This window comes from Phocoena phocoena, chromosome 10 (assembly GCF_963924675.1).
Source record: "Phocoena phocoena chromosome 10, mPhoPho1.1, whole genome shotgun sequence".
NCBI lineage: Eukaryota > Metazoa > Chordata > Mammalia > Artiodactyla > Phocoenidae > Phocoena > Phocoena phocoena.
Window position 1 is genome coordinate 81,674,950 of NC_089228.1, and position 16,463 is coordinate 81,691,412.

Here is a 16,463-nt window from a genome sequence, read left to right on the forward strand (position 1 = left end):
CCCAAATGTCTCTGTCCTGTTCCCACCTTGGTGCCAGCCAGCCTGACCAGCATTGATCAAAGACCAGGGCAGGCTGCGGTCCCCTCTCCCTTTTCCATTTCATGACGAAAGGAAAGCTTCCCCTGCGTCTCTTACGTTTGGTGCATATTTTGTGCCCTAAATAGACTCTAAGCACGTATAGGGCAATGATAACTATTTAACACATATTTGTTAGACACAGTGCTAGGGGTATATGTATGTTTGAGGGCCTGACATCCTCTGCTTCCCACTGGAAACATGCCCCTCCCCGACCCAATAAGTCTGAGGGAAGCTGGGAAGCAGGGGGCAGGTCCTTCTTAGGGAAGGTACCTGGGGTAAGGAGTGGGGGGGGGGGGATTCTGAGGAGTGAAACCACTTCCTCTGTAGCTAGTTCCTGTGTTGACAGAACTGAAGGGGAGGAGGGGGGTGGAGGGAACAGAGCAGGAGGTTAGGGGGTTCCTGAGGCTCTGGAGATGAGAGAGCCAAAAGTCCTTCCCCCTCTGAACCCCCATCCCTACTGCAGCTGGAGGAGTTTTTCCAGTCTCTGTGCTCCCCCGGGGCGAGAGAGGTCAAGCAAGCCGTTGGGTGGGAAAAGAGAACTGGAGGAAGTTGACAGGGATGGGCGGGGCCCGGGGGGGTGCTGACCAGGAACCCAGCTTCCTGCTCAGTACCCAGGCATCCAGCCCCCGGCTCACCCCCACCCCTTTCAGCCCCTACTCCCCTCAGGAACTCAGGGTTCCGGCCCTCCTCCCAAATCCCAGCTACCCCTCCCCCATCGGTTTCTCCCCTCCAGGGGATGGAGGCTGAGAGACCCCAGGAAGAAGAGGATGGCGAGCAGGTGAGCTGGCACCGGGTTGGGGAGGCTGGCATTGGGAGAGAGGGAGGTGAGAGGACCTGAGGCAGAGACTGAGTAATGGTGGACTCAAGGGACTTGGACAGGCTTGGGCACAGAGGCAGGAACAGAGACGCAGAGAGAGGAAACGGGCTGCTGGCCTAGCCCTCTGCCCACCCCACCCCCACTTGACTGGAACGGATGTCTCTCAGCATCAGGGCCCCCATCAGGATGAGCATGGCTGGCCCACTGTGAACACCAGCGATCGGCCTTGGCGATCTGCTCCTCCGTCCCCTCCTCCTCCAGGGTCCCGCCAGACAGGTACCCCCACCCACCCAAGGAGCTCCCTGACCCTGGTGCCCACATCCTTCGTGATCCCATGACCAAGGCCCAATCCATCATGGGCTCTCTCCCCACCTCCTCCGGATTCCCCATCACACCCCCTTAGCTCTGACCCCCCATACACACACACCCACCACTGCTGTCTGCCAAATTCTTTGGGTGTCTGAGCCCTCCCCCTCCTCTCCCCAGCCCTGGGGCCCCGCTCGGCCTCCCTGCTCTCCCTGCAGACTGAGCTCCTTCTGGACCTGGTGGCTGAGGCCCAGTCCCGCCGCCTAGAAGAGCAGAGGGCCACCTTCCATCCCCCCCAGAACCGTCCAAGCCTAGGCCAAGCCCCGCCCCGGCCTCTTGAGGACAGAGAACAGCTCTACAGCACCATCCTCAGTCACCAGGTGAGACACCCATCCCCTCCCCACCAGGAGGCAAGACCCAGGCTTCTTGGTCTCTTGGCCCTTGTACTCTTTGGGGGTCCTACCCCTCCTTCTCCTCAGGCATCTGCCCCCCTGCCCTGCCAGGTCCTACTCCCCCTACCCCCATCACAGGTGTCCTCACACCAGCCCCTCACACCAGCCCTGGCTCCTTTCAAGCCCTGCTCCTCTTAGAACCTCACCAACAACCTCCCTTCCCTCCGTTCCTCCAGAGCCAGCGGATGGAAGCCCAGCGGTCAGAGCCTCCCTTACCCCCAGGGGGACAGGAGCTCCTGGAGTTGCTGCTGAGAGTTCAGGGTGGGGGTCGAATGGAGGAGCAAAGGTCCCAGCCCCCCCCACACACCTGCTGAGACTTGAGCCCCACCAGCCCCTCTGCACTCCTGTGGCTCAAAAGCTGGGCAGCCCACTGCATGCCCTCAACCCTGCCAGGCAGGGGCACCAGAGACTGGAAGACCCAGCAGAAATCTCAGTATTCATCGCCCTCATCCACCTTTCCTGGGAACCGGAGCGGGTGAAATCCTCAAACCCTGGGAATAGTCAAGGTAGGATGGACATTGAACTCCCACCATGACCAAGTATGTAGGAGCTTGAGGCCATGAGAGGATCCCAGCCACAGTGGGACACCTCACCCTCTCCTCTGATCTCAGGGAGTGGCTGAGAGTCTTTGTCCTGAACTGTGGGGACACCCCCCGTAGTCAAGCCACCAGGCAGGATCTGAGGGGCTCATTTCCCAGAGGAAAGGCAAATCTCCCAAGGTTTTCACCTGAGAGACAGTTCCACCCTCCTTCTCAGTAAGAAGAAAGGAAGAGAGGGCACAGAAAAGACATAAAGACTGTTCTCCCACCTCCATCACCGGCACACCCAGCCCCTGGACTGAGGGGCCTACAGGCAGTGAATGGACATTTAGCCCTGCCCACCCTCCCTTCCCACTGCTGTTCTGAGCTGTCTGATGTTTGGTTATATGAATAAATGTAATTCCCCTCTGGACTGAAGACTGGTGTTTCGGGTGGCGGGGTGGAGGGTAGGAGGGTGAGGCCGGAGGCCACCACTCTCCCCAGTCTGGCCAGAGGCCAGCTTCCCTCCCTGGCTGGTTAATTACTGGCTCATTAGGCAGCGGCTGGAGACCTCCCTAATTATCCCCCCAGCCCCCCTCTCCTGGTTTTAATTAAGTAGAACAGGGAGGGGAGTCATTAGGATAAGAAATATGAACTAAGCTGTCTGTGAACCCAGGCATTCCAGCGGCCAGAGTCCTCATCAGTTAGATCCCGGATTCAGAACCCAGGTGCAAGGCCCCCCAGCCTTCAACACGCCCCCGCTTCAAGGCCACAGAAGTCCAGCCCCTGGGACCTTCCCTTATTTTCCCCACGGGCTAGTCTCCTCCCCTCGTCCCCTCTCCCCTCCTCCACTCGTCTCCGTTCCTACGTTTGTGTGTGTCTCTCTCCGCCCCCAGCTCCTCCCTGTTCCTCCTCTTTTCTCCCCTCCTCTTCCTCCCCGGCTCCCCTCCCCCAGCCTTCCTCCCTCGCTCCCCCCCTCTTCTCTCCTCCCTCCTCCCTCTCTCTCACACACACCCCCGCTTGGGCCTCCTCTCTCTCTCTCTCTCTCTCTCTCTCTCTCTCTCTCTCTCCCTCCCTCCCTCCCTCTCTCTCTCTCTCTCTCTCTCTCTCTCTCTCTCTCTCTCTCTCCCTCTCTCTCTCTCCCTCTCTCTCTCTCCCTCTCTCTCTCTCTCTCTCTCTCTCTCTCTCTCTCCCTCTCCGGCTCCATTTTCTCCGCCGCCGGGGGCCGGGGTCTCCCGTGGGGGGCCCAGACGGTACCCCAGGTCTCCCTTCAGGGCCGGGGTGAACCCCCGGGAGAGCCGGGAGCGGGGGAGACGGGCGGGGGTTGGGGCGGAGGGAGCAGCGGCCCCAGCGAGTTTGGGGGGGAAGTAACCAGGCGCGGGGGGGGGGGGAGGGGCGGAGCAGGGAGGGGGCCTCAGGGCCCCCCCCCAACTATGGACGAGCGGCTGCTGGGGCCGCCCCCTCCAGGCGGGGGCCGGGGGGGCCTTGGATTGGTGGGTGGGGAGCCTGGGGGCCCTGGCGAACCTCCCGGTGGTGGAGACCCCGGTGGGAGTAGCGGGGGGGTCCCGGGAGGCCGAGGGAAGCAAGACATCGGGGACATTCTGCAGCAGATAATGACCATCACCGACCAGAGCCTGGACGAGGCCCAGGCCAAGTGAGTGCCCCCAACCCGGTCCCCACACAGACCCAGCAGAAGCCCCATTCACAAGCTCTGAATCTTCTGGGAGCCCCCCAACTCCAGGACCCTCCCCAGGATACTACAGCTCTTCTCTCCTCCCCTTACTCCCGGGAGCCCCAAGATAAATGATCCCCCTCAAACCTTCCTTCACCCCCAGTCCCTGAAACCTTCAAAAAGGGGAACGCTAGATGGTCTCACTCCCACCCCACCCCGGCCTGTCACTGACCCCCGCCTACACACACACATACACACACACACACACTCTCTCCCCTGGAACATCTTTCCATCTCCAGAGCCCTCTTCTGGCTCCCAGACTAAGAAACAGCTATGCTGTCTTCTCCCCTAACTCTCCAGCCCACCCTCATCCTAGGGGCCTCCACACCCCTTCCCAGGGCTGTGACCCTTTCTCTCCATGCATGGCCCAGCCTCCAAGGGCCCTCACTCACCCTTTGCCCCTGCTCAGCTGACACTAGGAGCATCAGAGCCTCCCAGCCTGCTCGGTCCCAGGACCCTTCACACACCTCTATACTGAACTACCCACTTTAGCTCAGCACCCCTAGCCCCCTCTGGCACCTCAAACTCTGACTCCTCCCCAGCCTCCTGTCTCCGCTGAAATTTACCCCATCTCTCATTTCTGCAGCCATTCCCCAAATCCCCTCTGTACGCTTCTAGACCATCTCCCACAACCTCCACCCGGCCACGGTGCCTTTAGCCTGCTGCACCTTCCCTCTGTCCAGCCAAAGCCAAGCAGCTTCCCCATGTCTCCACACTCTGGGAGCTGAGCTCTTCCCAAGAACCTCCCGACTCCATTCGGCCTCCAATCCTGCTTTCTCCCACCACAGATTTACCCACCACCTCCCTTACTCCCAGGCTCCCCTCTCTTAGCCTCATGGGTGTGTCGTTTTGTGGTTGTCTTTCCCACTCCCCCATTTCTGTAGCCTCTCAACTTTTCTCTCCCATTCCTCCCAAGGAAACACGCCCTAAACTGCCACCGAATGAAGCCTGCTCTCTTTAGCGTCCTGTGTGAAATCAAGGAGAAAACTGGTATGTGGGTCACCCCTTCTGATACCTCAACTCTGGGGACAGAACCCTGTTCACTATAGAACTGGGGCTACGAGTTTGACAACTTGGGGCCCTGAGGAAAGTGTGGGTCAGGAAGATTGCTAAGGGGGGCGCCTGGGAGGGAACCCAGGCCTGGAGGCTTGGGTCTCCAGGAGGCACCAGGAGGGCTGAGAGCTGGGTGTGGGGTCCCTGGGTCCCTAAGTCCACTCGCCTGCACGCTAGGCCTCAGCATTCGAAGCTCCCAAGAGGAGGAGCCTGTGGACCCACAGCTGATGCGCTTGGACAACATGCTTCTGGCAGAGGGTGTGGCCGGGCCTGAGAAAGGGGGTGGCTCAGCCGCAGCAGCTGCGGCCGCCGCCGCCTCCGGAGGCGGCGTGTCCCCTGACAACTCCATCGAACACTCGGACTATCGCAGCAAACTTGCGCAGATCCGCCACATTTACCACTCGGAGCTGGAGAAGTATGAGCAGGTGAGGAGAGGAAGCTGGAGTGGGTGGAGGGAGAGGCCCTTAGGGGGAATGCCAAGGCCAAGGGGCTCCTCCTCACCAGGCCACGGGCCCCCCCTGCAGGCGTGTAACGAGTTCACGACTCACGTCATGAACCTGCTGAGGGAGCAGAGCCGCACGCGGCCGGTGGCACCCAAGGAGATGGAGCGCATGGTGAGCATCATCCACCGGAAGTTCAGCGCCATCCAGATGCAGCTGAAGCAGAGCACCTGCGAGGCCGTCATGATCCTGCGGTCCCGCTTCCTGGACGCCAGGTGCGGCCCGGGGCCCCAGGCCAGCCCCCAGCCCCCAGCCCCCAGCCCCTTCACGTCCTCCAAGCCTCTGGGCCACCAGGTTGTGCAACACAGCACCGTATACCCCGTGACAGTGGTGCTCTCTGGAGTTGATCAACGTGGTGGCCCTGCCTCACCACCCCCTCTCCCCCCTGTAGACGGAAACGCCGTAACTTCAGCAAACAGGCCACTGAGGTCCTGAATGAGTATTTCTACTCCCACCTGAGTAACCCATACCCTAGTGAGGAGGCAAAGGAGGAGCTCGCCAAGAAGTGCGGGATCACCGTCTCTCAGGTACTGGGGAGGCGTGGGGAGGGGCTTTGGGGGCACAGCGCTCTCCAATCCTGTTGACTAAGGTGTTTACAGAGGGACAGGTTTCCACCCGACCCTCCTTTCTGCCCCACACCCCACAGGTCTCCAACTGGTTTGGGAACAAGCGGATTCGCTATAAGAAAAATATTGGAAAGTTCCAAGAGGAGGCAAACATCTATGCCGTCAAGACCGCTGTGTCAGTCACCCAGGGAGGCCACAGCCGCACCAGCTCCCCGACGCCCCCTTCCTCCGCAGGTGGATCCCGCTGCCACCCTGGCTGGCTGTTTCTGCGCGCTTCCTGCATTTGTTCCAACTTCCTATCTAGGCGGGATCGTAGCAGAGAGGGGGCCTTCTGGGGTGAGAGGGACCAAGCTGAGATGGGGTGGGGATATCAGGGGGCAGAGGCCACTCTAGTGAAGCTACTTCTGCCTTTCTTCCAGCAAGTGGCCAGGGGAGGCTCAGGAACAGCCTGCTCCTTCTGAGTGTTGCAGTGTTGTTTGGTAGAGAATTTGCGTATGGTGGCCCAACCCCCAGAGAGCTAGTTCAGGGGGCTTTTTGAAAACTGAGAGCTGTGATGAGCCTCCCGTCTGCCATCACAGGCTCTGTTACACTCTTCCCTAATTCCCCCTCTGCTCCCCCAAGGCTCTGGCGGCTCTTTCAATCTCTCAGGATCCGGTGACATGTTTCTGGGGATGCCCGGGCTCAACGGAGATTCCTACTCTGCCTCCCAGGTCAGGTGGTCCATCTCGCCTTGAGTAGGGCTTTCCCAAACTCAGTTTCCCTACTTGAGGATATGAGACTTCTTTTCCTTTGAGGCTTCTCACTGTGTCCTATCCTCCTTTGTTGCCTGCAGGTGGAATCACTCCGACACTCGATGGGGCCAGGGGGCTACGGGGATAACCTCGGGGGAGGCCAGATGTATAGCCCTCGGGAAATGAGGGTGAGTACCTGAAGCCCCTCTCTCCACCTCTCACCAGGAGGGGAGGGCCTTTTCCCTGGCAGCGCTGTCCCGTGTGCTGGATTTCCTAAAGCCTTACCTCAACTGTCTGCCTCTTTTTCCAGGCAAACGGTGGCTGGCAGGAGGCTGTGACCCCATCCTCAGTGACATCCCCGACAGAGGGACCAGGGAGCGTTCATTCTGACACTTCCAACTGATCTCGCCCCTCAGGGCCACAGGGGTAGGGGCTCACAAGGCACCTCTTGAAGAGGACGCAGGCATCCAGAGGACAAAACCCAGACAAAGGAGAAGCACAAGATAGAGAAGGGCAAACGGGGGTCATCCCCTCCCTGGCCAGACTCTCTCAGTGCTGGGGGTGCTGACTACATGGCAGGGAAGATGGGGCCCCTTAAGGGGAGAGTGGGGTCTGTCTCCCCCTTTTTTCCCTTTTTCATTCCTTTTTTTCTCCCCCTTTTTCTCTCACATAGAAACACACGCACCCAGAATCCTATTTTTCAGAGTTTTCCTCTCCTCCTCTCTCATACACGCACGTACAACTATTCTCTCTCTCTCTCTCTCTCTCTCTCTGGGCTCCCCCACTCTCCTTCCCTCACCCCACTTATCTGCTTTGGGATCTGTGGAGATGCCAGCCCTGCCCAGCCAGAGATGCCAAAAATGGGGACATGACTTCTGGACAGAGGACATGGGCCACGCCCCCTGTGCCTCCCCACCCCCCTGCCCCCCCAGACGGCTTTATTACCTCATACGCAGCTCATCTTAAACCAATAGAATCGCTCGGTGGACGGGAGTGTCTGACTCAGATATCTACCTCGGAGGGAGTTTCTGCTACTTTAGGGAATTGTTGACTGGGCTTTGGGGTTGAACTTTTTTTTAAAGGAAAGAAAAATTAACCCTGGGATCCATCTGTATTTTTTTTAATTTTTATTTCGGGGATTTTTGGTGGTGGTGGTGGTTCTTAATTTTTAATTTAGTTTGGGGAAGTAGATGTTTTTATAAATATGTTGATTTTTTTTTTTTCATTTCTTGCTTTCCCACATTAGGGGTGATAGCCAAAGGGGTCATGATAAGAAAAAGGGGAACAAATAGAACTGGTGAAGAGGCCTGCCTGCCTCCACTCCTGTTCATCAGGAAGTACATTTAGCAGGGCACCAAGCCTGCCCCCTGAAATCACTTAGGTGTTCTCCTTTGCTTCCAGGGTCACCGAGGTGTTCTTTGCTCGTGCAGGCAGCTTTCTGCTGCATTTGGTGTGGAAGCAGTCAGGGCTTGCTCTGCCAGCCTGTTCCCCACCACCCTTGGGCAGGGCTAGACTCGGTAATTTTGAGCAAATGTCACCTTCCCCTGTGAGTGACACATCTAAAATCTTTCTTTTAAACCACTATTTGCAGATAGGAGGGGGAAGAATGGGGAGGGGGGTTATTGCCAAATATGTTAAATATGGGTTGGGGTGTTTGTGTATGTATCTCCCTCAGTTTCCCCAGAAACGAGGTATCTTTTTTTTTTTTTTTTTTCCTCAGTCCAAAATCGAGAGGGTGGGGGGAGAGAGGAGGGAGGCTTCAAAAAGCCAGGTATGAGGGAAGGTAAAATCACCACTGTCCCACCCTCGGCCCTGAACCCCTCAAATATCCTCAGGATTTCACAAGACTGTCAGTAGGGAACCCCTCCCGTCAAAGATCTAGGCAGGCCTGGGGGCCAGGTTGGGAGTGTGATGGGTGGGGGCGGGAGGCATGGGCCTGGGGCAGTTCTCTCCTCACTTGTAAACTTGTAGTTTCACAGAAAAAAAAAAAACAAAAAACGCAGTTTTAAATAAAGAAGTTTCTTTTTTCCCTGGGTTTAGTTGAGAATTCTTTTCAAAAACATGAGAACTTTTTTTCTCTCATAAAGCCCCAAACGGGATTTTCCCCCGAGTTCCCCGGCCATGCCCTCACCACCCAGGCCCCAGGTTTCACCCCTGCCTCCTCTCCATGGGAAACAGCCAGACCTGAACCCTGTTGCCTAGCAACCTCGCCTAGTTGTCCAGTAGCCCTGGGTGGTCTGGTGCAATAGGCTGGGGGTCCTGAGGGGATGAAGAAACCCTAGGAGATGCACTCCCCACCCCCATGGATGTGGCTGTACCCAGAGGCTGGCAGTGCCCAGGGGTGGGGTGACAGCTGTTTCTCCCAGTACCTGAAGGACTCTTGTCTGAGAGAGGCATGAATTCCTAGCATTCCCTGTGACGGGACAAGACGGGGGAGATGGGGGCAGGGGAGAGGGTACAAGCCCCACCTAGGGTGGTGGCCACAGCAGCAAGGGGCAGACAGAGCCAGGAGCCTGGGAAGGAAGCAGGATGGCAGCAGGGGCAGCAGCTGGAGCCTGGGTGCTGGTCCTCAGTCTGTGGGGTGAGCCCTGCCCCCCCACCCCCACACCAATCCTCCTCACAGAAAGCACTCTGCCCCTGTCCCCGAAACTCCCCACAACTTTCCAGGAACCTCGGTACTGCTTTTCAATCTCCCTCATCCGCCCTGTTATAGTTTTATTAGCTCCCATCTCCCTTCCTGCCCCTCCATTGTGGTGCTGTCTCCCAGGGGCAGTAGTAGGGGATCAAAACATCACAGCCAGGATCGGGAAGCCACTGGTGCTGAACTGTAAGGGGGCCCCCAAGAAACCACCCCAGCAGCTGGAATGGAAACTGGTAAGTGGGGCTCCTGTCTCCCCACTTCCGGAGAGACCAATGACGATTCGCATCTCCTCCTCCCCACCTCCCTACCTCCCTACCTCATGAGCCCTTTCCCAAACGGCTTGCACTGTTGAGGCCCCTCTCCTCTGTCCCCAGAACACAGGCCGGACAGAAGCTTGGAAGGTCCTATCTCCCCAGGGAGGCCCCTGGGATAGCGTGGCTCGTGTCCTCCCCAACGGCTCCCTCCTCCTGCCGGCTGTTGGGATCCAGGATGAGGGGACTTTCCGGTGCCAGGCAATGAGCCGGAATGGAAAGGAGACCAAGTCCAACTACCGAGTCCGAGTCTATCGTAAGGGTTCCAGGGCCTTGTTCACAGCCCACCTCTCATCTAAGGAAAAGCCTTCTACCCCAGCCCTTGACTCCTGGGCCCTGGCATGTGAGAACTTGGCTTCAGCTGCCCCCATTCCCACAGCTGGGGTGTATCTTCAAAGCTGCAGCCTCTGATTGGAATTTTCCCTCCTTCAGAGATTCCTGGGAAGCCAGAAATTGTTGATCCTGCCTCTGAACTCATGGCTGGTGTCCCCAATAAGGTAGAAGAAAAGGCGAGATGTGGAAAGGGGTCCTGAGAATGGGAGGGGAGTGTAGCTGTGTGTATGTGTATGCATTCTCTTATTTTCAAAGACGATGAGGTCACTTTTTCCCCAGGTGGGAACATGTGTGTCCAACGGGGGCTACCCTGCAGGGACTCTTAGCTGGCACTTGGATGGGAAAACCCTGATCCCTGATGGCAAAGGTGAGTCCCAGCGTCTCCCCTCCTAGCTGCCTTCTTTCTGATCTCTCTCCCATACCCACCCTGGAATGTCTTGCCTTGTCCTCCCCCCACCATAGGAGTGTCTGTGAAGGAAGAGACCAAGAGACACCCTGAGACAGGGCTTTTCACACTCCGTTCGGAGCTGATGGTGACCCCAGCCCGGGGAGGAGCTCCCCACCCCACCTTCTCCTGTAGCTTCAGCCCTGGCCTTCCCCAGCGCCGAGCCCTGCACACGGCCCCCATCCAGCTCAGGGTCTGGGGTGAGCACAGAACTGGGGAGGGCCCCAACTTGGGTGAGCACCCGTCGGAAGGTATGACCCTCAGGAAGGAGAGGGTTAAGCCCATGGCCACTGGGACCATAGACAGGTGTAACTCTCAACCTCATGCCCCTTCCCACCCCCAGAGCCTGTGCCACAGGAGGAAGTCCTGTTGGTGGTGGAGCCAGAAGGTGGAGCAGTAGCTCCTGGTGGTACCGTGACCTTGACCTGTGAAGCCCCTGCCAAGCCCCCTCCTCAAATCCACTGGATCAAGGATGTGAGTGACCTGGAGAGGGGGCTGGCAGGTAGCGAGATACGTCATTGGCAACTAGGAGGGCAGGGGGTTCATGGAGAGCGAGGCAGGCGAGGAGGTACAAGGGTATCTGATGATGTGGAGGCAAAGACAGCAGTATGGGATGTGTTGGCAGGGGTTTTAAGAGTCTCCTGTTGGGGCTTCCCTGGTGGCGCAGTGGTTGAGAGTCCGCCTGCCGATGCAGGGGACACGGGTTCGTGCCCCAGTCTGGGAAGATCCCACATGCCGTGGAGCGGCTGGGCCCGTGAGCCATGGCCGCTGAGCCTGCGCATCCGGACAGAGCCTGTGCTCCGCAACGGGAGAGGCCACAGCGGTGAGAGGCCTGCGTACCGCAAAAAAAAAAAAAAAAAAGTCTCCTGTCCCCTTTTCCCCACCAGGGCATGCCCCTGCCCCTTCCCACCAGCTCCGTGCTGCTCCTCCCTGAGGTAGGGCCTGAGGACCAGGGAACCTACAGTTGTGTGGCCACCCATCCCAGCCATGGGCCCCAGGAGAGCCATGCTGTCAGCGTCAGCATCATCGGTGAGGAGACCTCTCTCCAAATCCCAGGGACCCTGGGGGCGGCTGAGGGACAGTGCAGGTTCCAATTCCCTACCCTATGCTAACACTGTCCCCGAGAGCCACCCCACGCTTCCCTCAGTGCAGCCACACCCAGGCCTTCTCTGCCCCACACAACCCAAGAGAAGAGCCCAGCCTGTCTCCTCTCCCCTCTAAACTGAAGAAAGGGAAAGGCTCCGCCGGGGCTCCCACTAGCCTTCTCCCAAACTGAAGCCTTCCCTTCTGACTTTGTTTTCCAGAAACAGGCGAGGAGGGGCCAACTGCAGGTGAGGGGTTGGATAAAGTCAGAGAGAAGCAGACGGACCTCAGCATGACTGAGGGGATGGGCAACAAGAAAGGAACTGTGAGGGCTGTGCCCTCAGTTCTCCTCGTCTCCCTACAGGCTCTGTGGAAGGGCCGGAGCTGGGAACTCTAGCCCTGGCCCTGGGGATCCTGGGAGGCCTGGGGACAGCCGCCCTGCTCATTGGGGTCATCGTGTGGCAAAGGCGGCAACGCAGAGGAGAGGAGAGGTGAGTGGAGGAAGCCAGACACCTCCGACTAAGGGCTTCCAGGCAGCAAGGAGGGATGTGGGGGGAGAAATGACGGAGTGCTGGGAACCATGTGCAGAATTCTCCCCAATCCTCCTCCCCAGGAAGGTCCCAGAAAACCAGGAGGAAGAGGAGGAGCGCACGGAGCTGAATCAGCCCGAGGGGCCTGAGGCAGCAGAAAGCAGCGCAGGAGGGCCTTGAGAAGCCCACAGCCAGACCCCATCCATCAGCTCCCTTTTTTTTCCCACCCTCTTTTCTGGCCCCAGACCAGTTCTCCCCTGTATAATCTCTACCCCACCTCCCCAAACTTTCTTCCACAACCAGAGCCTCTCACAAAAAGTGGAGTAAACACCCGACACATATGCTCTTGTGTACGTGTGATGCCCTCACCCCCTGCACCCTTGAGAGCCCTGAAGGAGAGGGTCTCACCCCCACGCTTCACCACACCACACCGACATCTACTGAAGTTGGAGAGAAATGCTCCTGTCTTGGAAGGAAGGAGGGATGGACAAAGGTGGGCAGAGTTCCCGTGAATACATCTCAACTTGTTTATTGAATTTGTAATAAAGGAGGTAGTGAGGGGAAGGAAGCACTTACGAGTCAGGACCCACATTAGACACCGGGGAGAGAAAAATTAAATTAAATCAACAAGGGGAATATGGGGGAGAGTCAGAGGGAGCCTTGCCCACCTTTCAACATCAAATCAAGAAATGGGGGGGAGAGCAAAGGATCAGGAGAGAGGGGAGACAGACCTTGTCTTCAGTCCATCCTCCTCTCTCAGAGCTGGGAGTTACGATGCTACTGAGCGAGCAGTTCAGAGCAAAGGTTCTCCCATTCCATGCACAGGTGTCACTCCTCCCCACACCCTCCTGGAAAGTGGCCAGGGCTGCCCTTAGCCAACAAAAATGGAGGGCTTACAGGGGAGGGTCCGGGAATAAGGAAGGCTCAGCAGGGACCCCCAATACTGATTTTCCTCTGGCTGGAGGTGGGCAGGAAGGAGACACAGCTCAAATACTGAGCAGCCAGAAAAAGAAGAAGACGGCGAGAAACAGGAAGAGGGAGTCCTGCCAGCTGGAGGCCGGGTGACCCTGTCCTAGATCCACACCTGTGGAAGAGAGGAAAGCTGTGGAAGAAATATCCACTCGTAGGCTGGAAGCAGGGCTGAGGAGATTCAGAAGGCTCGCTGGTAGTAGCTGAGGGAAGGCTCTTACCTGTACCCCGACGGAATGGCTCGTGGGTATTGAAGACGGTGGTGAAAAAGCCAAAGGGAAAAGCGCCAACACCAAATGAGAAGTGAAAGCCCCCAGTATCGCCAAATGGCTGGAATCCCTAGGGAGACGAAGAAAGTCAGTGGGGAACGGGGCAAGTCTCTGGCAAGGAAGGAATACAATCAGACAAGACTCACCCCTCTGCTCTCTGGAGCGGGTCGCTGGCCCTGGGGGCGGGGTGGGGTTTTCAATCTGAGGAAGAGGAGAGGGCCTATCAGCAGGAAGTAGTCCCTCCTCTTCCACACCCCACTCCCCAAGCAGAACCTTCCACTTTCCCTCAGCATCACCTCCCCTCTCTCACCTGGGATCCCGGGGCTTCTGGCTCCCTCGCCCGTAAAGGGGGACAACCTTTTCTCTGCTGATCCCAGCTTTACACACTGGGCACTCTTGCCGCTCTGGCCGTGCCTCCAGCCACTGGGGGAAAAAAATGTAGTGGTTTCCAGTACACAGAAGGGTCTTCCAGCTCCTCAGACCTCCCCATCTCCCTCTTCATCTCCTCTGCGTACGCACCTGATGGAGACAGGGCCAACTGGAAGGGGAACGAGAAAGGTCAAACCAGTTACACAAAAGAGAGACACAGACCCAACCTCAGGGTCCCATCTTTCCCCCTCTTACCAGGTGTTACCTGCTGTTTCTTTTCATATTTTCCACAACCCCTACCATACTAGCCAACTTGGCCTTGCTGCTTCTCTGATCTTCCAACACCTAAAGCTACATCCATCCTCAACATGCTCAACCCTCTCCTCTCTTCTCTCCCCCAGCAAACACACACATACACACAAATCCTCACCCCTTCCTTCTCTGCCTTTCGACTTAATTTCCAGTCCTGTTCAACCACCCATTTCCAGGTCTCCTCTTTCAGCCCCAGCCCTACCCTTGCCCCCATCACTCCCAGACCAAACCCCCTTTACCAGCACCTTCTCCCGCTACTCCTTTTTCTCTCTCCTATGCCCAACAAAGTCCCTGTTTCCACAACTCCTTAACCTTTGGGGGATGCCCCTCCACAGTGCCCTTGTCCCCAAGTTTCCCATACCACCCCTTGCCATATCTCACCTGCATGTGATCCCACCTTCCCCAGATGTCCCCCTACTCAACTGATGCGTGCCTCCCCTAACCTTTGAGTCTAATCTGATCCCACCTGTACAGCTAAGACCCCTCCCTTCCCTGGGGTAAGGTGGCTCGCGTCTCGCCTGCACAGATGTGCAGAGCCCCACTTCCTCTTAACGCACCTCTTAACACAACTAGGTTGGCTCCTAGTTGCTATGACTTTCCTTTCCACAGTTCTCCTCTATACAGACGTGACCCTCTCGCCCACACATACCCCAAAACACGTAAGAACCCCCCTCAAGCCTCACCTATGAGAATGTGCCCTCCGATTATTTGTATGACTGTATGGTCCCCCCCGCCCCCAGCCTCCCCAGTATAAATCTGAGCCCCACTCCTTTTCGCACCCCTCTCAGATTCTCACCAGTACAGGTGGCCACACACACTGACCACAGCTTCCCGAGCAGTCTCCAGACATATATTACATTCGAAGGTCGCGCCCGCCCCGCCCCGCTCGCGGTTTGGCCCTTCGGGGCCCCCGTCCTCCTCCTCCGCTGCTGCCATGGCCGGTACTGTTTTGCCCCCCGCGTGCCCCTTAATCCCCCGAAACACACATACAGACGCCGCAACAAACGAGAAACCGCCTCCGGCCCACGCTCTTTTGGCAGGCTTCAAGGTTTTCTAAGTACTATTGGTCTCAGTGCCTGCCAATCACACAGAATCGAAAGAAAGGACTGGTCCAAAGGGCGGGGGAGGAAAGAGGTTTACGTGGTCCCGCCCTTGCACAATGACTATTGGCTAAAACAGTCACGGTCAGTTTGCAATGCCATGGGATTGGTAAATATTCCATACGTCCTGTCGCCCCGGCCAGGGAGGGCTTTATTCGTCTGAGTAGTTGCCAGTCATAACCAAAGGCCAGAAGCAATTGGCTCAAGACTACTTAGACCTCGCCCACTACAAGCCCCTGTCTTTCTTTTACTTCCTCTTTCAGAGAACGTCCGGATTCCTTTGGACTTTGGAGCGTATAGCTCCAAAGCAACTAATTGGCTAGAACTCGACGGAAAATGGAGGCCAGGTAAAGCGCGCGTGCGCAGTAGGAGGAGGGAAGGGGTGGGCCAATCCCATGAGAGTTGCGCTTTCTCTGGTCCCACCCCTTTACCGCTATATTGTCGCCATGGTGACTGCTCTACAATTGGCGGGATTTGGGGTTCAAAAGCCTTGTCTTGGCCTCATCCGGGTCCTCCGACTGCGGTCTCTATCGACTGATTGGGCCGTTTTTTTCGCCCCTGATTGGCCGAGGTCGGAAAAGACGGCGAAGAGCTCGGAAAAGAGGACAAATGCTAGGGTCGCAGGGTTCAAAATGGCTCCGGCTTCCTTCGGTGACGTAAAGAGCAGAACTTGGGTCCGCCCCTCCCTCTTAGTGAAGAAGGGAGCAGAACTGGGGTTAGCCCGACGTTTGGATGGTGCGAGCATCGATCTGCGGCGCTGGTGTTAACCCATCTCCCTCGGCTGGACGACTCAGCCCGCCCCTCTTTAGGTGATTTACAGAGCAGAAATGAAGTAAAGGCCCATCCCCTTTTTAATGTGACACAGAGTAGAACAGAGTTGCCCTAGACACCGTTTTAAACCTTAAAGAGCCGAAAAGGTCTAGCTCCACCCCTTTGTGAGTGGGTGAAGAGGCAAGATCCACCCCCTTTTAGGCGACCCGCGGCGGAAAGGGGTTAGGCCCGCCCCTTCCTTCTTGTACTGTGCCCCGCAGAACTGGGGTCTTCCTCCTGGGCTGGACCCCTGGGACTTGGGCAAGCTGCTTCAGAGTTTGGGCCTTTCGTACGAGTTTGGGCCTTTTCTACAGTCACTGGCCCTCACTGTGGCTCAAGGAGCAGAACTAGGTAACAGTCCTCCCATTACCAGTGTTCTTTACATCTTGTTCCTCAGGGCGTGTAAACTCTTTCAGGGCAAAGGTATCTAGTGGGGGTGGAGGCCAGACACAAGCTGAGGGTTCTTCAACAACATCCTGATAAAAGGTCCCACGTGACTCAGTGAGGAACGGTGAGAAGTTAGGAGCTGCCTACGGCA

General features: G+C 57.3%; 4 protein-coding genes across 12 annotated transcripts; 3 read left to right on the forward strand and 1 right to left on the reverse strand.

Moving 5' to 3' along the window:
* The first annotated feature begins 424 nt into the window (after positions 1 to 424).
* Positions 425 to 2,604, forward strand: GPSM3 (G protein signaling modulator 3). Its single transcript, XM_065886244.1, has 4 exons — positions 425 to 856; positions 1,069 to 1,171; positions 1,382 to 1,581; positions 1,830 to 2,604. The coding sequence occupies exons 1-4, from the start codon at positions 815 to 817 to the stop codon at positions 1,965 to 1,967; spliced, it is 483 nt and encodes a 160-aa protein (XP_065742316.1). The 5' UTR covers positions 425 to 814; the 3' UTR covers positions 1,968 to 2,604.
* Positions 2,605 to 3,338: 734 nt separating this feature from the next.
* Positions 3,339 to 8,788, forward strand: PBX2 (PBX homeobox 2). The gene is made up of 9 exons (XM_065884723.1): positions 3,339 to 3,825; positions 4,820 to 4,893; positions 5,134 to 5,381; positions 5,481 to 5,671; positions 5,848 to 5,983; positions 6,103 to 6,256; positions 6,644 to 6,732; positions 6,855 to 6,941; positions 7,064 to 8,788. Exons 1-9 carry the CDS (start codon positions 3,605 to 3,607, stop codon positions 7,154 to 7,156), a joined length of 1,293 nt encoding a protein of 430 aa, XP_065740795.1. The 5' UTR covers positions 3,339 to 3,604; the 3' UTR covers positions 7,157 to 8,788.
* A 414-nt stretch (positions 8,789 to 9,202) lies between these two features.
* AGER (advanced glycosylation end-product specific receptor) lies at positions 9,203 to 12,436 on the forward strand. Of its 9 annotated transcripts, none has more exons than XM_065884728.1 (11): positions 9,203 to 9,334; positions 9,521 to 9,627; positions 9,769 to 9,961; positions 10,138 to 10,202; positions 10,318 to 10,405; positions 10,501 to 10,683; positions 10,827 to 10,957; positions 11,371 to 11,512; positions 11,788 to 11,814; positions 11,931 to 12,057; positions 12,180 to 12,436. In XM_065884728.1, exons 1-11 carry the CDS (start codon positions 9,283 to 9,285, stop codon positions 12,274 to 12,276), a joined length of 1,212 nt encoding a protein of 403 aa, XP_065740800.1. In that variant the 5' UTR covers positions 9,203 to 9,282; the 3' UTR covers positions 12,277 to 12,436. The 9 variants fall into 9 exon arrangements, with proteins under 9 accessions (XP_065740800.1, XP_065740796.1, XP_065740797.1 ...); XM_065884727.1 differs by having other exon boundaries at positions 9,280 to 9,334; positions 10,501 to 10,716; XM_065884729.1 differs by having other exon boundaries at positions 9,283 to 9,334; positions 9,521 to 9,636; positions 9,811 to 9,961; positions 12,180 to 12,276.
* Positions 12,437 to 12,605: 169 nt separating this feature from the next.
* On the reverse strand, positions 12,606 to 15,175 carry RNF5 (ring finger protein 5). The gene is made up of 6 exons (XM_065884733.1): positions 14,812 to 15,175; positions 13,854 to 13,872; positions 13,645 to 13,757; positions 13,481 to 13,535; positions 13,287 to 13,404; positions 12,606 to 13,180 (listed from the first exon to the last, which is right to left on the reverse strand). Exons 1-6 carry the CDS (start codon positions 14,949 to 14,951, stop codon positions 13,083 to 13,085), a joined length of 543 nt encoding a protein of 180 aa, XP_065740805.1. The 5' UTR covers positions 14,952 to 15,175; the 3' UTR covers positions 12,606 to 13,082.
* Positions 15,176 to 16,463: the final 1,288 nt, after the last annotated feature.

Excerpts from the sequence above, each read along its gene's own strand:
- GPSM3 (XM_065886244.1), top strand. The coding sequence starts at position 815 with ATGGAGGCTGAGAGACCCCAGGAAGAAGAGGATGGCGAGCAG. Across the intron at positions 1,172-1,381 it reads TCCAGGGTCCCGCCAGACAG|CCCTGGGGCCCCGCTCGGCC; the intron begins GTACCCCCACCC and ends TCCTCTCCCCAG. Across the intron at positions 1,582-1,829 it reads GCACCATCCTCAGTCACCAG|AGCCAGCGGATGGAAGCCCA; the intron begins GTGAGACACCCA and ends CCGTTCCTCCAG.
- PBX2 (XM_065884723.1), top strand. The coding sequence starts at position 3,605 with ATGGACGAGCGGCTGCTGGGGCCGCCCCCTCCAGGCGGGGGCCGGGGG. Across the intron at positions 4,894-5,133 it reads TGAAATCAAGGAGAAAACTG|GCCTCAGCATTCGAAGCTCC; the intron begins GTATGTGGGTCA and ends CCTGCACGCTAG. Across the intron at positions 6,257-6,643 it reads GACGCCCCCTTCCTCCGCAG|GCTCTGGCGGCTCTTTCAAT; the intron begins GTGGATCCCGCT and ends TGCTCCCCCAAG.
- AGER (XM_065884724.1), top strand. The coding sequence starts at position 9,283 with ATGGCAGCAGGGGCAGCAGCTGGAGCCTGGGTGCTGGTCCTCAGTCTG. Across the intron at positions 10,406-10,500 it reads CCTGATCCCTGATGGCAAAG|GAGTGTCTGTGAAGGAAGAG; the intron begins GTGAGTCCCAGC and ends CCCCCACCATAG. Across the intron at positions 10,735-10,826 it reads GGGTGAGCACCCGTCGGAAG|AGCCTGTGCCACAGGAGGAA; the intron begins GTATGACCCTCA and ends TCCCACCCCCAG.
- RNF5 (XM_065884733.1), bottom strand. The coding sequence starts at position 14,951 with ATGGCAGCAGCGGAGGAGGAGGACGGGGGCCCCGAAGGGCCAAACCGC. Across the intron at positions 13,536-13,644 it reads CAGAAGCCCCGGGATCCCAG|ATTGAAAACCCCACCCCGCC; the intron begins GTGAGAGAGGGG and ends CCTCTTCCTCAG. Across the intron at positions 13,405-13,480 it reads CCGCTCCAGAGAGCAGAGGG|GGATTCCAGCCATTTGGCGA; the intron begins GTGAGTCTTGTC and ends TCGTCTCCCTAG.